This window comes from Vigna unguiculata, chromosome 3 (genome assembly GCF_037176805.1).
Source record: "Vigna unguiculata cultivar grain cowpea cultivar isolate G323 ecotype 2 chromosome 3, ASM3717680v1, whole genome shotgun sequence".
Classification (NCBI taxonomy): Eukaryota; Viridiplantae; Streptophyta; class Magnoliopsida; order Fabales; family Fabaceae; genus Vigna; species Vigna unguiculata.
Window position 1 is genome coordinate 61,255,005 of NC_140794.1, and position 18,018 is coordinate 61,273,022.

Consider the following 18,018-nt stretch of genomic DNA (forward strand, 5'->3'; position numbering starts at 1 on the left):
AAAAACAAGGAATAAATAACATTAATACATATATAAAATTTATCTATGCTATTAATTAAAATTATCGATGTAATTTACTAAAATCTATTTATTTAATTATTGGGTTAAAATTAATAGAAACATGTATGCATGTACTGATTTGTCATATAAATTGAGAATAGGAAGCAAAACTAAAGAAATTATGTTGCCGTCTAAATTAATTTAACACAGAAGAAAAGTAAAACGTTACACTATACAAGACTTTCATTACCTATATGTATAAACATTTTTACATTTTTAGAATCAACCCAAACCAAAATTAAAAACAATATTCAAGATTTATTATCTAAAAAATAATTGAGCATATCTTAAAAATAATTAATAATCCAAATATTATTTCTGAAAATAACATTATCATAATTTAAAATATATATCATAAAATTTTCTAATAATTTTTTTTAGGAATGAAGTCATTGATACTTTAACGAATTCTTTAAATCCTAATTTTTTAAATTTATCCAAAAACTAGAGACAAAATTATTCTATTGTGATAAGCCTCATTATCTGGTCAAACTATTTTTTCATCTACTTCTCAGAACATACATTTTTGTTTATCAAAACAAATTAAAACCACGATTCATGTTTTGACTTAGCAAAAATATGTTAAATTAGAGAAGCGTTTGACTATAAAATTCTTATACGTACCAAATTTGTGTACTTTTATTTACTTTAAAAGTCATACTAATAATCACGTAATTTTAATTGACAATATAAACAAAGTTTGGTTACAAAATTCTATCAGGACATATTAAATTAAAAGTTAAATTTAGTCTCGAATCAATTTTTTACACTTTCACTTAATTGAAAGTAACTTTAAGAGCATCTTAAAGTATAATAATTTATAGATAAGCTATTTTGCTACCGTAAAGATTTATAAATTAAAACTTATACTAACTTTCCAACCATGGTTTCTTTTTCATTTTACTACATAATTTTGTCTTGCGTAAAAGATAATTATTTGTTATAATCAAACGAAATTAATTATTTTAAATTACTTTCCAATAAACATCTCTGCACATACAAAATTATTATTATTAGTAATTTATAGTTGATGGTTTATCTATTAAAGAAAATGGAAATGAGAATTTAATATTTTAATGTTAAAGGTACCGTTGAAAGTTTTCATTCATTTCTTTAGCAGGAAGGAAAACAACGAAAATCGGAAGCGAGCGATCAAAGGCAAAACCAAAACGGAACAGAAGACGTTTCAGCGTAGAATAGTGGAGAGGGTGGTGGCACGGTGTGGATCGGAATCGGAGTGGAGTGAAGTGAATTATGCTGGCGAGTCCGAGAGCACCACCAACAGTAACTGCCCAGCCGCAAGAGTCATGGGAATCAATGCTCCCAGGCCCACCCAGTCGCAACAACTTTGGATCCGCAGATCTGAGCCCGCACGGCCTATTGACATTCCCCTCCGGCAGCTCCATCTCCATCGTCGACACCCGTTCCATGCAGTTACTCACCTCCTTCCCCATCCCTCCCCCGCCTGCATCCGCCGCTCCCTTCGTCACCGCCCTCCGCTGGTCACCCCTCCCTCTCAGCCGTCACCTCCTCTCCTCTGAGCCCTCCTCCAACCACCTCCTCCTCGCTGCCGGAGACCGGCAGGGCCGCATTGCGCTCCTTGATTTCCGCCTCAAGTCTGCCATCCTCTGGTTCGACACCGACTCTAAACTAGGAGTCCAAGACCTGTGTTGGGTCCAGACACGCCCCGATTCGTACCTTCTCGCTGCTATTAACGGACCGTCCACTCTCTCCATCTACAACGCCACCAGCGGACGCTGCGTTTGGAAATACGACGCGTCTCCCGAGTACTTCTCCTGCGTTCGCCGCGATCCCTTCGATTCGCGCCGCATCTGCGCCGTCGGACTCCGTGGCTTTCTGCTGTCTATCGTTCTCATCGGAGACTCCGATGATGCTATCGTCATCAAGGAGCTTCAGATTACCACCGACTCAAGCGAATTTCTTAAGCTCGAGAGAGACTCTACATCCGGATCGTCCTCCGCTGCCATCCCGTCGCCTGCGGCGGCGGCGTTTCCTACCTATATCGTGAGATTGGCGTTCTCCCAGCAGTGGAGGCACATTCTGTTCGTCACGTTTCCGAGGGAGTTTGTTGTGTTTGACTTGGAGTATGAAACGGTGGTTTTTTCCACCGCGTTGCCGCGGGGTTGCGGCAAGTTTCTGGACGTGTTGCCTGATCCGAGTAACGAGTGGATCTACTGTGCTCATCTTGATGGCAAGCTCAGCACGTGGAGGAGGAAAACGTGAGCATTTTTCGTCTTCAATTAATTATTTTACCTTTCCTCTGAACTCGGATGAGTATATATGTAAGTGCAATCACGAATCGGTAAAAACACTGAGTAGTAAGTTTGTGTGTGTTAGTGGTAGCAAGAGAGTAACAGAAACGTGTTTTGTCAAGACGTATATACTGGCTATTCGTTTGAAATTAGATAGCAAATATTGTTTTGCAAATTTTTGTTTAACTTTGGTTGTTGTAAGTGTGAAGAATCCTTTATTCCTCGTGTTTGAGATAACTGCATGGAGATGCTGGCATTTGTAATGATATTCCCCTTTTTTGAAGCTGTTCCTCCCTGTCCATGAGATCTGAAAGTGAGGTAGTGAAATGATCAAGGGTGATCATGAGATTTCGATGATAGCTTCCTTTATTGGCATTACAGGCCTATTGTTTTTCTACTTGTAATTTGCTCTTTTAGTTTTCAGGCTGGAATAAGTCTATTAATCATTGTTACAAGCAACTGTATATAATCAACTTTCTTTTAAATGTCTATTTTCTTTTTTGAATTGCTTCAGTAACCATATTGGGTTTGCTCTGTTATAAGAGGTCTGTGATCCTCAAATTTATAGTCATCATTAGGGTTTGAAGAAATTTATGATATTTTTTATTTACGACTTTTTTTTCTTTTTTAACTTCATCAAAGTAGTGTTACATTTTTTTTTTTCTGAAACTAAGAGATACACTTATCTGTTTGTTTTCACAGTGGGGAACAGGCACATTCTATGTACTCATTGGAAGAGTTGATGCCCTCAGTCGGTACCTCTGTCCCTTCTCCTGCAATACTCTCTGTCCTTTTATGCCAATCAGATTCGACATTCCAGAATATTGACAAGGATTATTCTGATGTACCTAGTTCTCCTTACCTTCGCGAGGATTTTGATAATCCTTTTGATTTTTGTTATGAGTCTAATATTGTTTCTAAGATACATTTGATCTCCATTTCTGATGATGGAAAAATTTGGAACTGGCTCTTGGCTGCTGAAGGGCTTGCAGACACGCAAAAAGATGATAAGAAGCTAGATCTGGTCAATGATGACCATAAAGTATCGCTTCCTGGGGCCAACTCTACTACCTCAGCATCTTCTGTGGGTGGACGAGACCTAAATGTAGGCAAGCAATGGGAGGGTGGCAACAACAATAGAAACCATTTGCAGAGCTCAAGCTCCGACCACGAGGAAATTGCAATGAAGGCAAGTTCATACTTACAAACTTGCTTTGCTTTGTTATGTACGGTACATTGATGATTGGTGGTTCATAATATGAAATGAAGTATTGAAGTTTCAAAATGTTAATAATAGTACGGCAAAAGTACTTTGTTATTCTGGACAAAAAGGGGATCAGCCAAAATTTATATTGATTCTTGATATATTCTTATGAATGTTTATAATGATAATTTTTAGGTAAGCGTATTAGGCTGTTTAGTATTATAATATAATGATACATCTACTGCAACTTCGAAAGATTTGTAATGGAACAATTTTGTTTGGACAAGGTAAAATGCATGTATTTTACATTCCTCATTAGCTTTACACTTTTATGGGATGGAAAAGTTTTTATGGCTATTCTTTGTTGCTCAGACAATTACTCTTTCAAGGGAACCTTCATATAGGATTCCCTTCTTACACTGATGAGAAGTCTTTCTGAGGAGGATAACTTATTTTATTCTACTTGCTATACACCTTTCCTTCTCTCTCTAATTTTCCTTGTGTCTCGGTTGGAGTTTGTGTACTACTGCAAGAGCCATATCTAGTTGATGATATAGAGCTGAATTAGAGGAGTGATGATGTATGTTAGATATTGTTTATATATTGATTGATATTATTAAGATATTAAACAATATCTTTTATTTACTCTATTTATTTTCAGTTACTCTTTTTAATTGTACTCTACTATAAATAGATTACCCTATGTGTGATTTATACACAAGGGAAATTAATCTCAAACCCTATTTTTTTTTATTCTCAACAATGTACTATATAAAATTTCTTACATTAAATACATAGTTTGAAGCAATGGGAATATGTGGGAGTCCATATGTCAGTCCCAGAAGGTGCACAAAATTCTTCTGGTGTTTTGAATGGTGGTATGTAAAACAAATAAGAAAAGCTAGCGGATGCTGAAGGCTCTTTAGAATGTGAAGGTATGGAGGATAACTGAATATAATTTGCAGCCTTATTCTTGCATGTGCAATAGCTGTTTCTGCATTCAAACCATGAAAAATAAAATTGAAGATGGATATATTGAAACCCCTTTGATGATGTTGGATCTGCTACTAAAATGGCATAAGGTGGCTGGAGGTTTTAGGTGGTGTATTTTCTATAAGGATACTGATCAAACAACGGGGGATAATGTGTGAAATTAGATATCTCCACCAGTCGACCATAGCTTCCCTGACGATATCCTTGGAGGTAGTCTATCTAACTTTGTGGAGAAAGAAGTAGTTCTTTTTTTGAGTTTAATCAGCTCCTGGAGTAGATCAAGAAGTAACTTTTATGACCCACGGTTTTTTGAACATAAAATATGGTAATGCAATAGTTGTGATTTTCTAGGTTTGATCATTTGATTCTATTATACTTAAATATCATTTAACATTTGATCAAGCAAATCTGTCAAGCATTGATGTTGATGAATCTGGGGAACAAAGCTGGAAAGAAATTCAAGTTCTTCAAACATTCCTACCGCCTACTATATATGGGCTGGAAGATTTCTGATAACAATAGAAGCTCGAGATTGAGTTTTCTTTTCAATTGGAGGATAAATAATGTAAGGCCGGTTCAACAACACTTATACACCAACTGTTGACTTTACACTCCTTTTGAGAAATATTGGGGTTATTTTAGGTAATTTGAAGTTACCTACACTATATAGTCAAATAGGTGTTCCGATGGACTATAATAGCAGCACAATAGGAGACATTTGTTATGGGCTGTATTAAATTAAGCATGTATTAATTATTGTTACATATTGAGAAAAATTGTATAGGGTTGATCTCCCTTGTGTCTAAAACATACATAGGGTGGATGTATTTTTAGTAAAGAGTGATATAAGTATATATGGCAACCAAACATAAATATGGTAAATAGAAGATATTGTTATAAACAATATCAACGATAATATCAACAATATCTACCAATATCTAACAATGTCTATTTTTCCTTTATGTTTTCCTAATTAACATAAAACCATATATCTAACAGTTATCAAATGTTGATACATATGGGAAACAATAATGCAAGAATATGCTAGAAAAAAGTTATGTTTTATGTAGTTGTTTTGTTGTTATATAATTATTGTGATTGTGAAGTAACTATTTTTAAAACTTGGGCTGGTGGCCCAGTTTGTGAAGGGCTGAGTGGGGCTGGGTGAGCTAATTGTCGGTGTGCATCTGAATTGAATTGGTGCAAGTCCGGTGTTAGTCAAATTAGGTGTCACAACGGGCTATAATAGCTGCACCATGCCTTAGATATATTTTTATTTACATATCATATGCATGCAAAAAATGCTAAAAAAGTGGAAGTGTAGTAGACATTTATTATGAGCTGTGTTAAATAATGTATGTATAAATTATCAAATATTGATACATACAAGAAACAATAATGCAAGAATATGGTCGGAAAAAGTTATATTTTATATATATGTTTTCTTTTTATATAATTATGGATAAATAATCAGTTGAGTACAACAAGTACTTTTAATTTTTAGTACAATAAAAGAAAGTCTTATTACAAAATTACAGTCTCAGTTATGAATTCAATTCCTAGGATATCCTTGTTTTTATGGTTATCTCCAAAATTTCAACTTATTGTATTCTAGGGCAACTATTCTGGATCAAGTTTGGCTACCACTGAGAAGTACATCAAACATGATAGGCAATTACAGTTCTATAATGAAATCAGTGAACAATGGTACAGTACCTTCAATTTTGCATCTAATTGAAGAGAAATCAATTTCTGCACCGAGTGGGACACACTGTAAACATTAATCTTGGTGCATAACCATTCTTCCCATTGTACTCTGTCTCCCAAGAAAATAAAGAAGCTATAGAAAGATGCAAAATATATTATTTGGTCAAATTGTAATTAAGTTCCTGCATCATTTATCCTGCATGGAAGTAAAATTTCACCACCAATGGAATCTTTTCGAGAGGACGATATTAGGGTCACATCTTCCAAACCTATGGTTGGAGTTCTTATTACTTGACTTATGACTAACGTTTCATGTGATAATCTGAATCCTGACTTTTATTTGCTGATAAACAGCATCTAAATGCGAAATAACACCTATTTGGATTTCCTGTTTTGGTTTCAATTTCTTAAGTTGACTGATTCTGCTAGGCTTCACTTTTTTCTTACTTATTTTCTAATGCAGATTGGCTTAGTTGGACAGCTTCAGCTTCTTTCCTCAACAGTGACTATGCTGGCAGTACCTACCCCTTCTCTTACAGCTACCCTGGCCCGTTAGTTTATCTTCCCACCAATTTGTAAATTTGTTTGAAACTTTAAATATAGTGGTTACTATATATACATGTTTCCTGTGTTGATTAGTGACTAACGTTATGTGAAGGTGGAGGAAATTATCCAGCAGCAGCTGTTCCCCTGGTTGCTTTGGGAACCCAGAGTGGGACAATAGATGTTGTTGATGTTGCAGCCAATGCTGTTGCTTCAAGTTTATCAGTTCATAATGGTACTGTTAGGGGACTACGATGGTTGGGAAATTCCAGGCTGGTTTCATTTTCTTATACTATGGTATAAATTCAGTACTTGTCTGAACAAGTTTTTCTTTATGTTAATTCCTGCATAGTTTCATTCTTTCAATTGCAGTTTGTTTTTTTTTTGTAATTATGTTTAGATCTTACTGCTTAATGCCTCCTTCAATTTAGAATTTCATGGAGATTTTTTTGGTTGTTGTCCAATTGTTATGCATATTCTTTTGGACTCAGGCTAATGAAAAGTCTGGAGGATATATTAACAAGTTAGTTGTTACCTGCCTTCGAAGCGGCCTTAACAAGATGTTCCGAGTTATGCAAAAGCCAGAACGCACACCTATTAGAGCTTTGAGAACATCTTCATCTGGAAGGTGAATCTGGAAGCTACAATTTTGTTATTATTATTTACTTTTCTGTTTAGTTTCTGAATCTTCTTTTGCTTGCATGCTTTTCTGTTTCTATTTTATATCTTGTAATAATAATATTGACAACTTTGTACTAGGAATATGGAATTTAGTTACTTAATAAACGATAGAGTTTATATGGAATCATACTTTGTTGAGGCATAATATATGCTTCGTTCGTGTATCTCACCTTTGAGATGTTAGTATATGTTACACGTCCCTCGCTGATTGTGCAAAATGGTGTCCTACAGAATGTTGTAATCCTTGCTGTTGATGGGGCTGTTGGGACTGACTCAGAACTTATCTTTTGTTGCTCAAATGCTGATATCTTTGTTGGTGTTAGAGAACAGTTTTGGTGTCTAAATTTTTTTAAGAAAAGATTTGCTTCATTTATGTCCTTTTTGTTTTTCACATCCAACATTCTGATTGATAGTAACTGGTTTGTGAAGATTTTCTATCCATCAAATATGCTAAAAGTTCTATTTGATAGCTGTTAAATATCGAGAAAAACTGTATAGGATTAATCTCCCTTGTGTTCACCATAAGGTGAATATATTTATAATAAAGAGTGATACAAGTATATATGACAACGAAACATAAATATGGTAAATAGAAGATATTTGTTACAAACAATATCAACAATATTTACCAATATCAAACAATGTCTATGTTTCCATAATAAACAATAGACCAATGTTTCCCTAATTAACATGAAACACAATATATCTAACAATAGCAAAAGAAACAAGTTCCTCCCACCCTCCCTCTTTTTGAAGGTGGGATCTATGCCAGAAGTATTAGTTCAATTTTATCAAACTCTTGTACTAAATGTTTATATGTCCTTTCCATCCTGGATTTGTTATCTTTTTCCACCCTGTATTAATATATAGATTTGTGATTACATAATGGCTCTCAATAGTTGGATATCCATAATATTTCAGGTATCTTCTAATTTTGTTTCGTGATGCACCTGTGGAAGTTTGGGCAATGACTAAAAATCCCATCATGGTAAGTTGGTTTATGTACTTGAAGTCCCTGGGCTTTTTCTCTCTTCTAACCTGCTTTTGCCACCATCATTCTCCCCTTCTTTTTCTAAGTTTTCCTTGACTGTTGTATGGCACCTTTTTTCCTGTCTTTTACTGGAATTGTTTTTTTCCCCTTGATATATAAAGGGAAAATTTATTAAGAAGGAAGGGAGAGATAACAAAAGCTAGAAGTAATAAATTATGATAACTATGTCAAGAAAGAGGATGACTAAATCACAAAACATGTAAAACAGCTCATTAATCTCATTAAAGATCTACAAAAGACCCCTTCCCTAGAAAGACCATTAGCAACCACCAAGAAGCTAAGTAACACTCAAATGAACTTGATAGGCAACAATCCCCAAATAAAAAATCTAGCATTTCTTTCCTACCAGATACACCAAAAATCTACAAATTGAGAACTTTGCCAACGCCCTTTATCATCTGTATTATTTCCAAAACCTCTTAAAATTAACTCTATGGAACTTCTGAAGATCCTTGGTGCAAACCTATTCACTGCTAAAAGACAAACAAAGTATTCCATAGAATGGAAAAACTACTGAGGAACGCAAAAACAAATGAGAGTTATTTTCAGAATTTGACTGCATATAACACAATAATTAGGATTCCTAAATTTGAAGTAGAACATTGGTAATATTCCTGCAGATCTAAATACCTTCTTGCATATCTACATTTTCCTCCTAATATTCTTGTTATGAATGCACGTAGAACTTGGTTATCACGAATTAATTTCCTGTTTTCATGAATGATGACTTCATTTTTTTTTTCTTTATTTCAAAGCCCTGCTTTACATAGTGTTTTCCTTTTTAATTAGGAAGGTTAATTTGGAGTCTTCCAAATTCTACATTTTCCTTTTTTCTTTATCTGTAGAATAGTTATTTATTTTCGGTGACACTACATGTTCTCTATCTGGATATTTATAATGCTTGCTCTATCTATGTAGCTTAGATCATTAGCTCTTCCATTTACTGTACTGGAATGGACTCTTCCAACAGTCCCACGTCCTTCTAAAGATCAAGCATCTGGAACATCAGATGAAGCACCTAACGTTTCCAAAACTTCCTCTTCTGATTCAAGTAAGTTGTTTGCTTGAAGTTCCTAGATATTATTAGCATAGCTGCTAATATAGAATTAACGATTCCTTTATTTTTTGCGCATGATTAAAATAGCTTATGAGTTATGAGTGATGTTGATTTCCTTAAGCAGAGGGTTCAAGTACTGAGGGATCTCACGATGAAACGTCTGAAAGTTTTGCATTTGCTTTGGTGAATGGGGCACTTGGAGTTTTTGAAGTGCAAGGTCGAAGAATTCGTGATTTCAGGTGTGAACTTATTCAATGATGAAAAAAAGTTTATTACTGCAATGGTGTCGCTTTAAATGATATATGGGGCCATTTAATATGCATTGATCATTATTTAATCATCATCAAAGCACAGATAAGTTTCTTTGTTTTGTCATTCTTTTTGGCAGCTATTACTTATTAGTAGTTGGTCTCTGTTATAATCTATTAATTTGTAGTGCTTTTTCTTCACTTCAGAATAGTAGTCATTAGTGTGCTATAGTGGGGTAGCGAAGTCAAGGGGGCCTAGGCTGCTACAGGATTCAAAGAGCAAAGTGATTTTCAATACAGCCATTATGGAGGCAAAAGTTGCTTTTTGCACACTAAAGTGCAGCCACTTATATAAAAGTTTTGAAAACCCATTTTTACCCATGAAACAATGTCAATAAGTTTTTTGGGGTAGCCTAGTACTTTCTTGCTTTAAAAACTTGTAGAATTTGAAACCCTTCTTCCTTGGCCATTCTTACAACTAGTTACCTCTATTTTGACGACCCTTTTTCCTTCACACTTCACAGACCCATTTTTTACTGTGTTCAGTTTTTTCTTCTTTTCCAACTAATATTTTGGTAATTTTATCAATTTTCTTGTGTTTCTTTTCTATTATATTTAACTTAGTTTATCAGTTCTTTTAGTTTGTTACTTTGTTCTTAGGTTGATGGTCATTGAGAGTGTAAATTGTGACATGACTTATTATTTATCATAATTTTCTTTAATTTAGGGTTTTTCTTTTTGACTGTTTGTATTATAGTATAAATTGTTGTATTATAAGTTATAATAGTAAAATAGTGACAACCCGGTTTTGCTATGCTGCTATAGCGTTTAAGAGCTGGCTGGTATGCCTGTTTCTGGGATTGATAGATATGCAATCCTTCCTTTATGCTCGCGTTCTCTGATTAAGTAAATTTTCTACAGACCAAAATGGCCCGCTTCTTCATTTGTATCATCGGAGGGATTGATAACAGCAATGGCCTACCGCTTGCCTCATGTGGTATGCATCGTTACTTCAGAATTCATTCTCTATATATCTATTTAATTCAGTTTTGCTATATATTGAATGATGATTTTAACCAATTTAGTTTTACAGGTCATGGGAGACAGAACAGGGAGCATAAGATGGTGGGATGTGGTGACTGGACATTCTTCTTCATTCAACACTCACAGAGAAGGAATCCGGCGAATCAAATTTTCACCTTTTGTTCCCGGGGACCAGAGTCGGGGGCGAATTGCTGTTCTTTTTTATGATAATACTTTTTCTGTATTTGATTTGGTAAGATGGGAGTTCACGTTTTTATTTGTTTTTATGGATCATTGATGTAACTTAATTTTTCTTTCATGTTATATTTGGCTTATATATTTGTACAGCTTATGCTTATGAACATTTTCATAGCTTTGGTTAATTTTTATGTAACATTGGTTTTTACGCGGGGTTGAATACTGATAAACTTAATATTATTATGTGGTTTAAATATGTTTTTAGTTTTTGATAAAATAGCAAATATTTTTGTTGTTCCCAAAATTTTTATCTGAATCACTTTCTTTCATTATTTAAAGTGCCATGTAATATGATCTAGGTAGAAAAAACAAAGTAGAAATTTTATTAAGGACTCGAGCAAAGTCTAATAATTTATTAGGGCCAAAAAGCTTGCTGGTTTTCATTTTTCATTAATCTTTTTTGGGGCAGAACAAGTAAAGGTCGGAAAGAAATTTTCCCTTTTTGGAATGCTGGGAACATATATTGTAATTGTTTGATCATAAAACTCAACATGCTTTTTTGCAGGATTCGCCAGACCCCTTAGCCAATTCACTTTTGCAACCCCAATTTCCTGGAACCCTTGTATTGGAACTTGATTGGTTGCCCTTGCGAACTGATAAGAATGATCCTCTGGTATTGTGCATTGCTGGAGCAGATGGTAGCTTTCGTCTTGTTGAAATTAATGCGTAAGTGCCACAAATCACTAATAAAAAAATGATTTTTTTTGTATTATTGTTATTACTGCTATTATTGTTTTTATTATTACTATCATCAATATAAACATATGATTGGTGGTCGTAATGGTGTTCTAGTGACCTGGACTAATTTTTAGCAATTATGAAATCGTTCATCTTGACGTTTAAATGTCTTGATCAAAACTGTGTTCAGATAAATGACGTGATGCCACCTAATTGTTGTATTTAAATCTGTCTGTATTCAATCTATCCATCTATGTTTTTGACTATATAGGGGGACATATCTTGTAATGGCACGACAGGTGAGGGAGAGAGGAGTTAATCTAAGTCATATAATCACCCATGGATGGATAATTTTATTTCAGTTAATCCAATCTTATCCTCCATTTTAAATATATAGCCTGGTATCCGTCCTCTGTGCGTGCAATGTTGAACATATTTGTGTTCACATGCAGTGCAACAGTAAGAGACATTTAGTTCATTATATTTCTAACCTTTTGAAGTTTTAGTATTCTTTTCGAGGTGAATGAATCACCAAGTATTCGACATCATCTAGATGAGAGCTAATAATAGTTGTCCCAATTTCAGGGGTTTTAAAAACGGACTGACTGTGAATTACACGTCTTTTCATGCAGAAATGATAAACGATCCGGTTATGCACTCCACATCAGAAATACAAAGGAGAGATTCCGGTCAATGCCTATATGTTGTCCCATACTACTTCCTTCACCACATGCCCTGGTAGTGATCGTAACTAAATTTAGTGATTCTACATAATGGACTAAAATATTTTTTCTTTGCTACGAAAGTTCTATACCCAACTCCAACAGTGAATGTCTGCATTTTATAGACAAAAATATTGTGAACACCGGATTTCATGTCAATGATGGATATGAGAAGTAGCATGAAAATATTAAAGAATGAAATGGAAATGATTTCATATAGTGTGAATCCTTTTGAATTTCTCATGTCATGGCAATATGATATCTGTTTTCATTTAAGATCAACAAAATCTCTTACTGGAAAAAACAAATTTGAATTTCATATTCCACTTCCCTTGAACTTAAGTTAACCATAATCCCTGTTTAGTCTGTCTGTATAATTCACTCAAATGGGTTTTCTTTTACTCGTTCTTGCAATACTTGTACAAATTTTATTAGTTTTGTACAAATTACGATTGCATTGGTCATCAGCTCTTTGTGATTTTTTTATAGTACTACATTTTAATATGTATTAATGTTGCTACAGGCGTTGCGCATGATCTTACAATTGGGTGTTAAACCTTCTTGGTTTAATACTTGTAGTACGACCATAGAAAAGAGGCCTCACTCACTTCCAGGAACTCCTACATCTACAGGGGATCTTCGCACATACATGATCAACATTCCACCTCTTGGCGACTCAGTGGTGCCGGAGATGCTTTTGAAAATATTGGAACCATATAGAAAAGAAGGTATATATCTCTTAATAATGATAATTATTCCGTTTGCCATTTGTATACTTTTGGTGTTTTAAAAAGCTACCAATATGTCCATTTCTGAAGGTTGCATTCTTGACGATGAGAGAGCAAAGTTCTATGCAAGTATTGTGGATAAAGGTTGTGCTGCAAAGTTTGCTTTTGCAGCTACTATATTTGGTGAATCCTCAGAAGCTCTGTTTTGGCTACAGTTGCCTCGTGCACTTAAACATTTCATGAACAAGTTATTGAGAAAGCATCCACCAAAAAATTCCACAGCGGCACCTATCTCTGATGTTGGTAATGGGACATCTGTGCACTCTCGGATATCACCAAAAGGAAAACCGACAGAAGAAACAGGGAGAGATGTATTGGTATGATGTCTTACAGTTTCCTTTAAGTTTCTATCCGGTGATATATGTTGTAGTGCCCCACATTCCAATTTTTGAAGTTGCTGTTAAAGTTGAGTGCCAGATTCTTTACCTGACTGTAGCTTTCTGGTTAGCAGAGTCGAGGACAACTACGGTTAATGGCTTTTGACAGAGAAGAGCTGTGGAAAACTGCTAGTGATCGAATTTCCTGGCATGAAAAATTAGAAGGTGAAGAGGCTATTCAGAAACGTATTCATGAGTGAGTAAATTCATCATTTCTTTTTATTGATTTGTTGGGAGTGTCAACATATGTCTTAGTGTGACATAATGTTAGAAAGTATTTTAGTTGTAGTCCAAATCCTTCGGTTTTTTAGGACTGCATAATTTGATATTATAATATCCAAGATATTGTATTTGTGGTCCTTCACTTCACAAAGTGGTGTGTTGTTCAAACAGAAAAGATAATGCTGTGATAGAAACCAGTGAAGTTTCTTTTCTTTTGCTATTTTCAATGAGATTATACTCTAATTATAATACTTATTTTTTGGTGCTCGCAGGCTTGTGTCTGTTGGAAATCTAGAAGCTGCAGTTAGTTTGTCACTTTCTACACCTCCAGAGAGCTCTTACTTCTATGTCAACGCTCTTCGTGCTGTTGCTCTCTCTTCTGCTGTTTCAAGGTCTCTTCATGAACTTGCTGTGAAGGTGAGTATAACTGTGGCATACATGTGTTTAGGCATCCAAGAATATAGTTGATATATTCAGTGTATCATAACATCTGATGTATTTTTTAGGTTGTTGCAGCCAACATGGTGAGGGCTGACAGGTCACTCTCTGGCACGCATCTTCTATGCGCTGTTGGACGATATCAAGAAGCATGTTCTCAGGTCAGGCTGCATTCACAATATTTTTTGTTTACTTTCCCTGCTTTATTAAATTTACCATCAAACGGATACACATAATTTAAAAGGTCTCTAAGCTGGTTTCAGTTTGGAAATTTTACCAACTTGTAAACAGGAGCCTGGTTGCTTGATGGTATTACTTTTTGGTGATTTTCAAGGGCAAGTTTAGTTAGGAAAATTTAATTTTTCCATTTAGATAATAACCAGATTCATGATATATAATTTTATCTATCATTAAAAATAGATTAGGTTAAATATGTTTTCGGTCCCTTAACTTGTAGTGAAAATTAAAATTAATCTCTCTTCAAAACTTTGGTTCAATTTAATTCCCCAATTTTAAAAATGTCTGGAGTTAGTCCTCCAAATTTAACAGTGTTAAGAATTTGCTGAGCTGTCTAACAGTCCGTTACCATGGACTATATAATGTTTGGACACCTCATTATCCACATGTCAATCAACTTTTTTTTGAATGAATTCAATAAAAAAAGATTTTGAAAAAAGGAAATTCAAAGAGGTTCGTCTTCTCACAGAATAGAAAACCCCAAAGGGTTTTTCTCCTCTTCCCTCGTGTGGACTCCTGCTTCCATAGGTCCTATGTTGTTGCGCCTCCCCCAAAGGGTTTTTCTCTTATGGTATTTTGTTCTATGGAAGTTGTTGGAATGGAGGGCGCTGAGGGTGTAGTGAATAAATGATGGAGCAAGATCATATCCTGAGTGTTGTGTAAAGATGGAGTTGTGATGATTGTGCCTAGGTGATAAGAAAAGATGATCAATGGCAATGGAGAAGGGAAATCGTGGAGTTGAGACGTGGAGGAAGAAGAATAACTTTTGAAAAAAATTTCAATGTAATTCATTAAAATAAATAAATTTAATTGACATTTGTAGATGCATTTTTAACATTGTTACATTCTGAGAACTAAATTCATACATTTCTAAAATTGGGACTAAATTGGATCAAAGTTTTCAAGAGAGACAAAATACATTTTTCATTAAAAGTTAAATGATCAAAAACATATTTAACCAATATATATATATATATATATATATATATATATATGGGAAAGAGTGGCTGCTGAATTTTAGTGTTAAGAAGTTAAACATCTTAGGTAAGGTAGTTCCTTTTCTGTGTGTACTATATCCTCTACTCAGTAGCACATCTGTCTGAATTCAGTGTAAAATATTCAAGACAACAAATGGTTAAACTGTTAAAATTTGAATGTTACAGACTTCCTTGCACTGCATTCTCTTTTAATATCAATAATTTATGGAAAATCATATAATGTTTGTTTATGATATCTTAATGGATGCTTTTCAAAGTTGATGGATCACATTAACGACTGAAATCTGCAGATGCCAACTTTCTTTGCTGCAGGATCTGCTAAGCATGGTTCCAACATTAATTAAGGGGTTTTCTATCTTGTGCCTGTAGACACATGATAGGAAATAAAAAATAAAAAACTGAATCTTTTGTCAAGAAAGGATTTTCATTTTATGAAAAATACAACAAAATAGATCTATGAACTTCAAAAATAAACTCTTATTATGCAAGTTCAACCGAGGAAGCTTTCTGAAAATAGAGCTTAATTAGAAATTCTGGATTTTTTGGAAAATTCAATGAATACTTAGTTAGCTTTTGCAAATTAAAAATTAATAGTCTGGTTATCTCTATAATGGGCTTGATTTTCTAAGAGAAATGCAATGCCATATCTTATGCAGCTACAAGATGCTGGGTGCTGGACTGATGCTGCAACCTTGGCCGCTAAGCACTTGAAGGGGTCAGATTATGCAAGGTTCTTACTTGTTCTTGATAACATAATTTTTGTTCACATTAACTGACTGAATAACCTCCAATCCACAGGCTAAATGACAAAATTATTAATGGATAAATTTTGCATTAGTATTTATGATATCACATCTCTAAGTATTCTGTTGTCTAATTTCTAGAACCATTTTGAATTTTACAAAAAATTTAACTTTTACTTTCCAGTGGTTGCCGACTCCCCCATTCGTATTAAAAATAACATTTCAATTGAATACCATCATGACTAGAAGATCTTCCCTACGTTTTGTTATTCTTTCAGGGTGTTGCAAAGATGGGCTGGACACGTCCTGCACACTGAACATAATATCTGGAGGTACCAGCGCTTTCCTTTCTATAAATTTTATCTTCTTGCTGGACTTTTCTGTTTTTGATCTCAAATGACCCGATGCAGGGCCCTAATTTTGTACGTTGCTGCTGGTGCACTGCAAGAGGCTTTGGCTGCTCTTCGTGAGGCTCAGCTGCCTGACACAGCTGCAATGTTTATCCTTGCATGCCGTGAAACACATGCAGAAATAGTTTCTAACCTTGCTGACGAAGAATCAAGTTCATCGGTCAATGATGAGCTACTAAACTTGCGTGCTTTAGATCCAAAGAATGAAGATGTCATTGCAGTTGATGAATATTTTGGACAATATCAAAGAAAATTGGTGCATCTATGCATGGATTCGCAGCCTTTCGCTGACTAAGTGTTGGAGGAGCTACCAAAATTGAGTGCTTTATGAAATGAATTCGATTTTCTCACTTACATTCATGGAAAAATTATTGAATTGATCAACTCTTGCCATGAAAAGAAGTATTGGGCTGATTCCCATTCCAGTACCACCTGAAGCCTGCATTTTTTGTGTCAAAGGATGGATGTTATTGCCTATGTTGTTGTAAAAAGTGTGTATAATTGCGAGAGGGATGGCATAGAGCGACAAGGAGTCTTGGAGGGAGGCGGATACCAGAGCCCCTTGTTATTAATTGCAGTTAAAATGATTTACCTGAACTGTTTACTTAAAAGTTGCAATTACATGGGGTAATTGACCCCTTTTAGCTCTTATATATAAAATTTTGTAGGCATCAAATCATTAAATTGTATTTGTATTTGATTTGATTCATAGGAGAAGGGTTGCATCTGTATCTGCATGCAACGTGAAAATAGTATGTTAATTCTATTGTGTTAATTAATTGTTATACTCGATTTTTTACGGTGTTTGATGAGTTTAAGTGCTTCTCTCATTTATTTTGCTTACCGACGGTAATATGCTACCAACGTTATGCTGCCTTTTCGTATAATATACCTTTTTGTCGTCAAAAGGATAAAGTATATATATGCTATTGCAAGAGTTTTAGTTTGTACAATTTAACATCCAAATAAATAATTAAAATAAAATATTGAAGTAATAAATAAAATAAAATAAATAAAGAAATTTAAATTTTATAATGTTAATGGAAGCTAAAACAAAATCTACTCTACTCCTTCGATATTTAATCTCACCACCCAACCTTGGTTGTGCTATAAGTAGACGCAGGTATCAGGTAGGTAGGTGGGTCCATTTTTATGTGAGCCACCGCCATTGTTTAGAAACGTGTTTAGGTAGTGACATTGTCGCACATTATATATGCTACGAGAATAACATCTCATTGGCCGTGTCAAAATTACATGGCAGGTAGAGAAGAACCAGTAAAGATATATATATATATATATATATATAT

The 18,018-nt window shown here is 34.6% G+C and overlaps 1 protein-coding gene across 1 annotated transcript; it reads left to right on the forward strand.

Annotated features, from left to right (window-relative positions):
- Positions 1 to 1,160: 1,160 nt before the first annotated feature.
- Positions 1,161 to 17,510, forward strand: LOC114176180 (Transducin family protein / WD-40 repeat family protein). Its single transcript, XM_028061131.2, has 20 exons — positions 1,161 to 2,300; positions 3,036 to 3,522; positions 6,701 to 6,788; positions 6,896 to 7,077; positions 7,272 to 7,408; positions 8,383 to 8,449; positions 9,431 to 9,563; positions 9,694 to 9,808; positions 10,739 to 10,814; positions 10,911 to 11,093; positions 11,604 to 11,764; positions 12,409 to 12,514; positions 13,022 to 13,226; positions 13,317 to 13,603; positions 13,738 to 13,859; positions 14,158 to 14,302; positions 14,392 to 14,484; positions 16,215 to 16,288; positions 16,580 to 16,633; positions 16,712 to 17,510. The coding sequence occupies exons 1-20, from the start codon at positions 1,315 to 1,317 to the stop codon at positions 17,004 to 17,006; spliced, it is 3,996 nt and encodes a 1,331-aa protein (XP_027916932.2). The 5' UTR covers positions 1,161 to 1,314; the 3' UTR covers positions 17,007 to 17,510.
- The last annotated feature ends 508 nt before the right edge of the window (positions 17,511 to 18,018 follow it).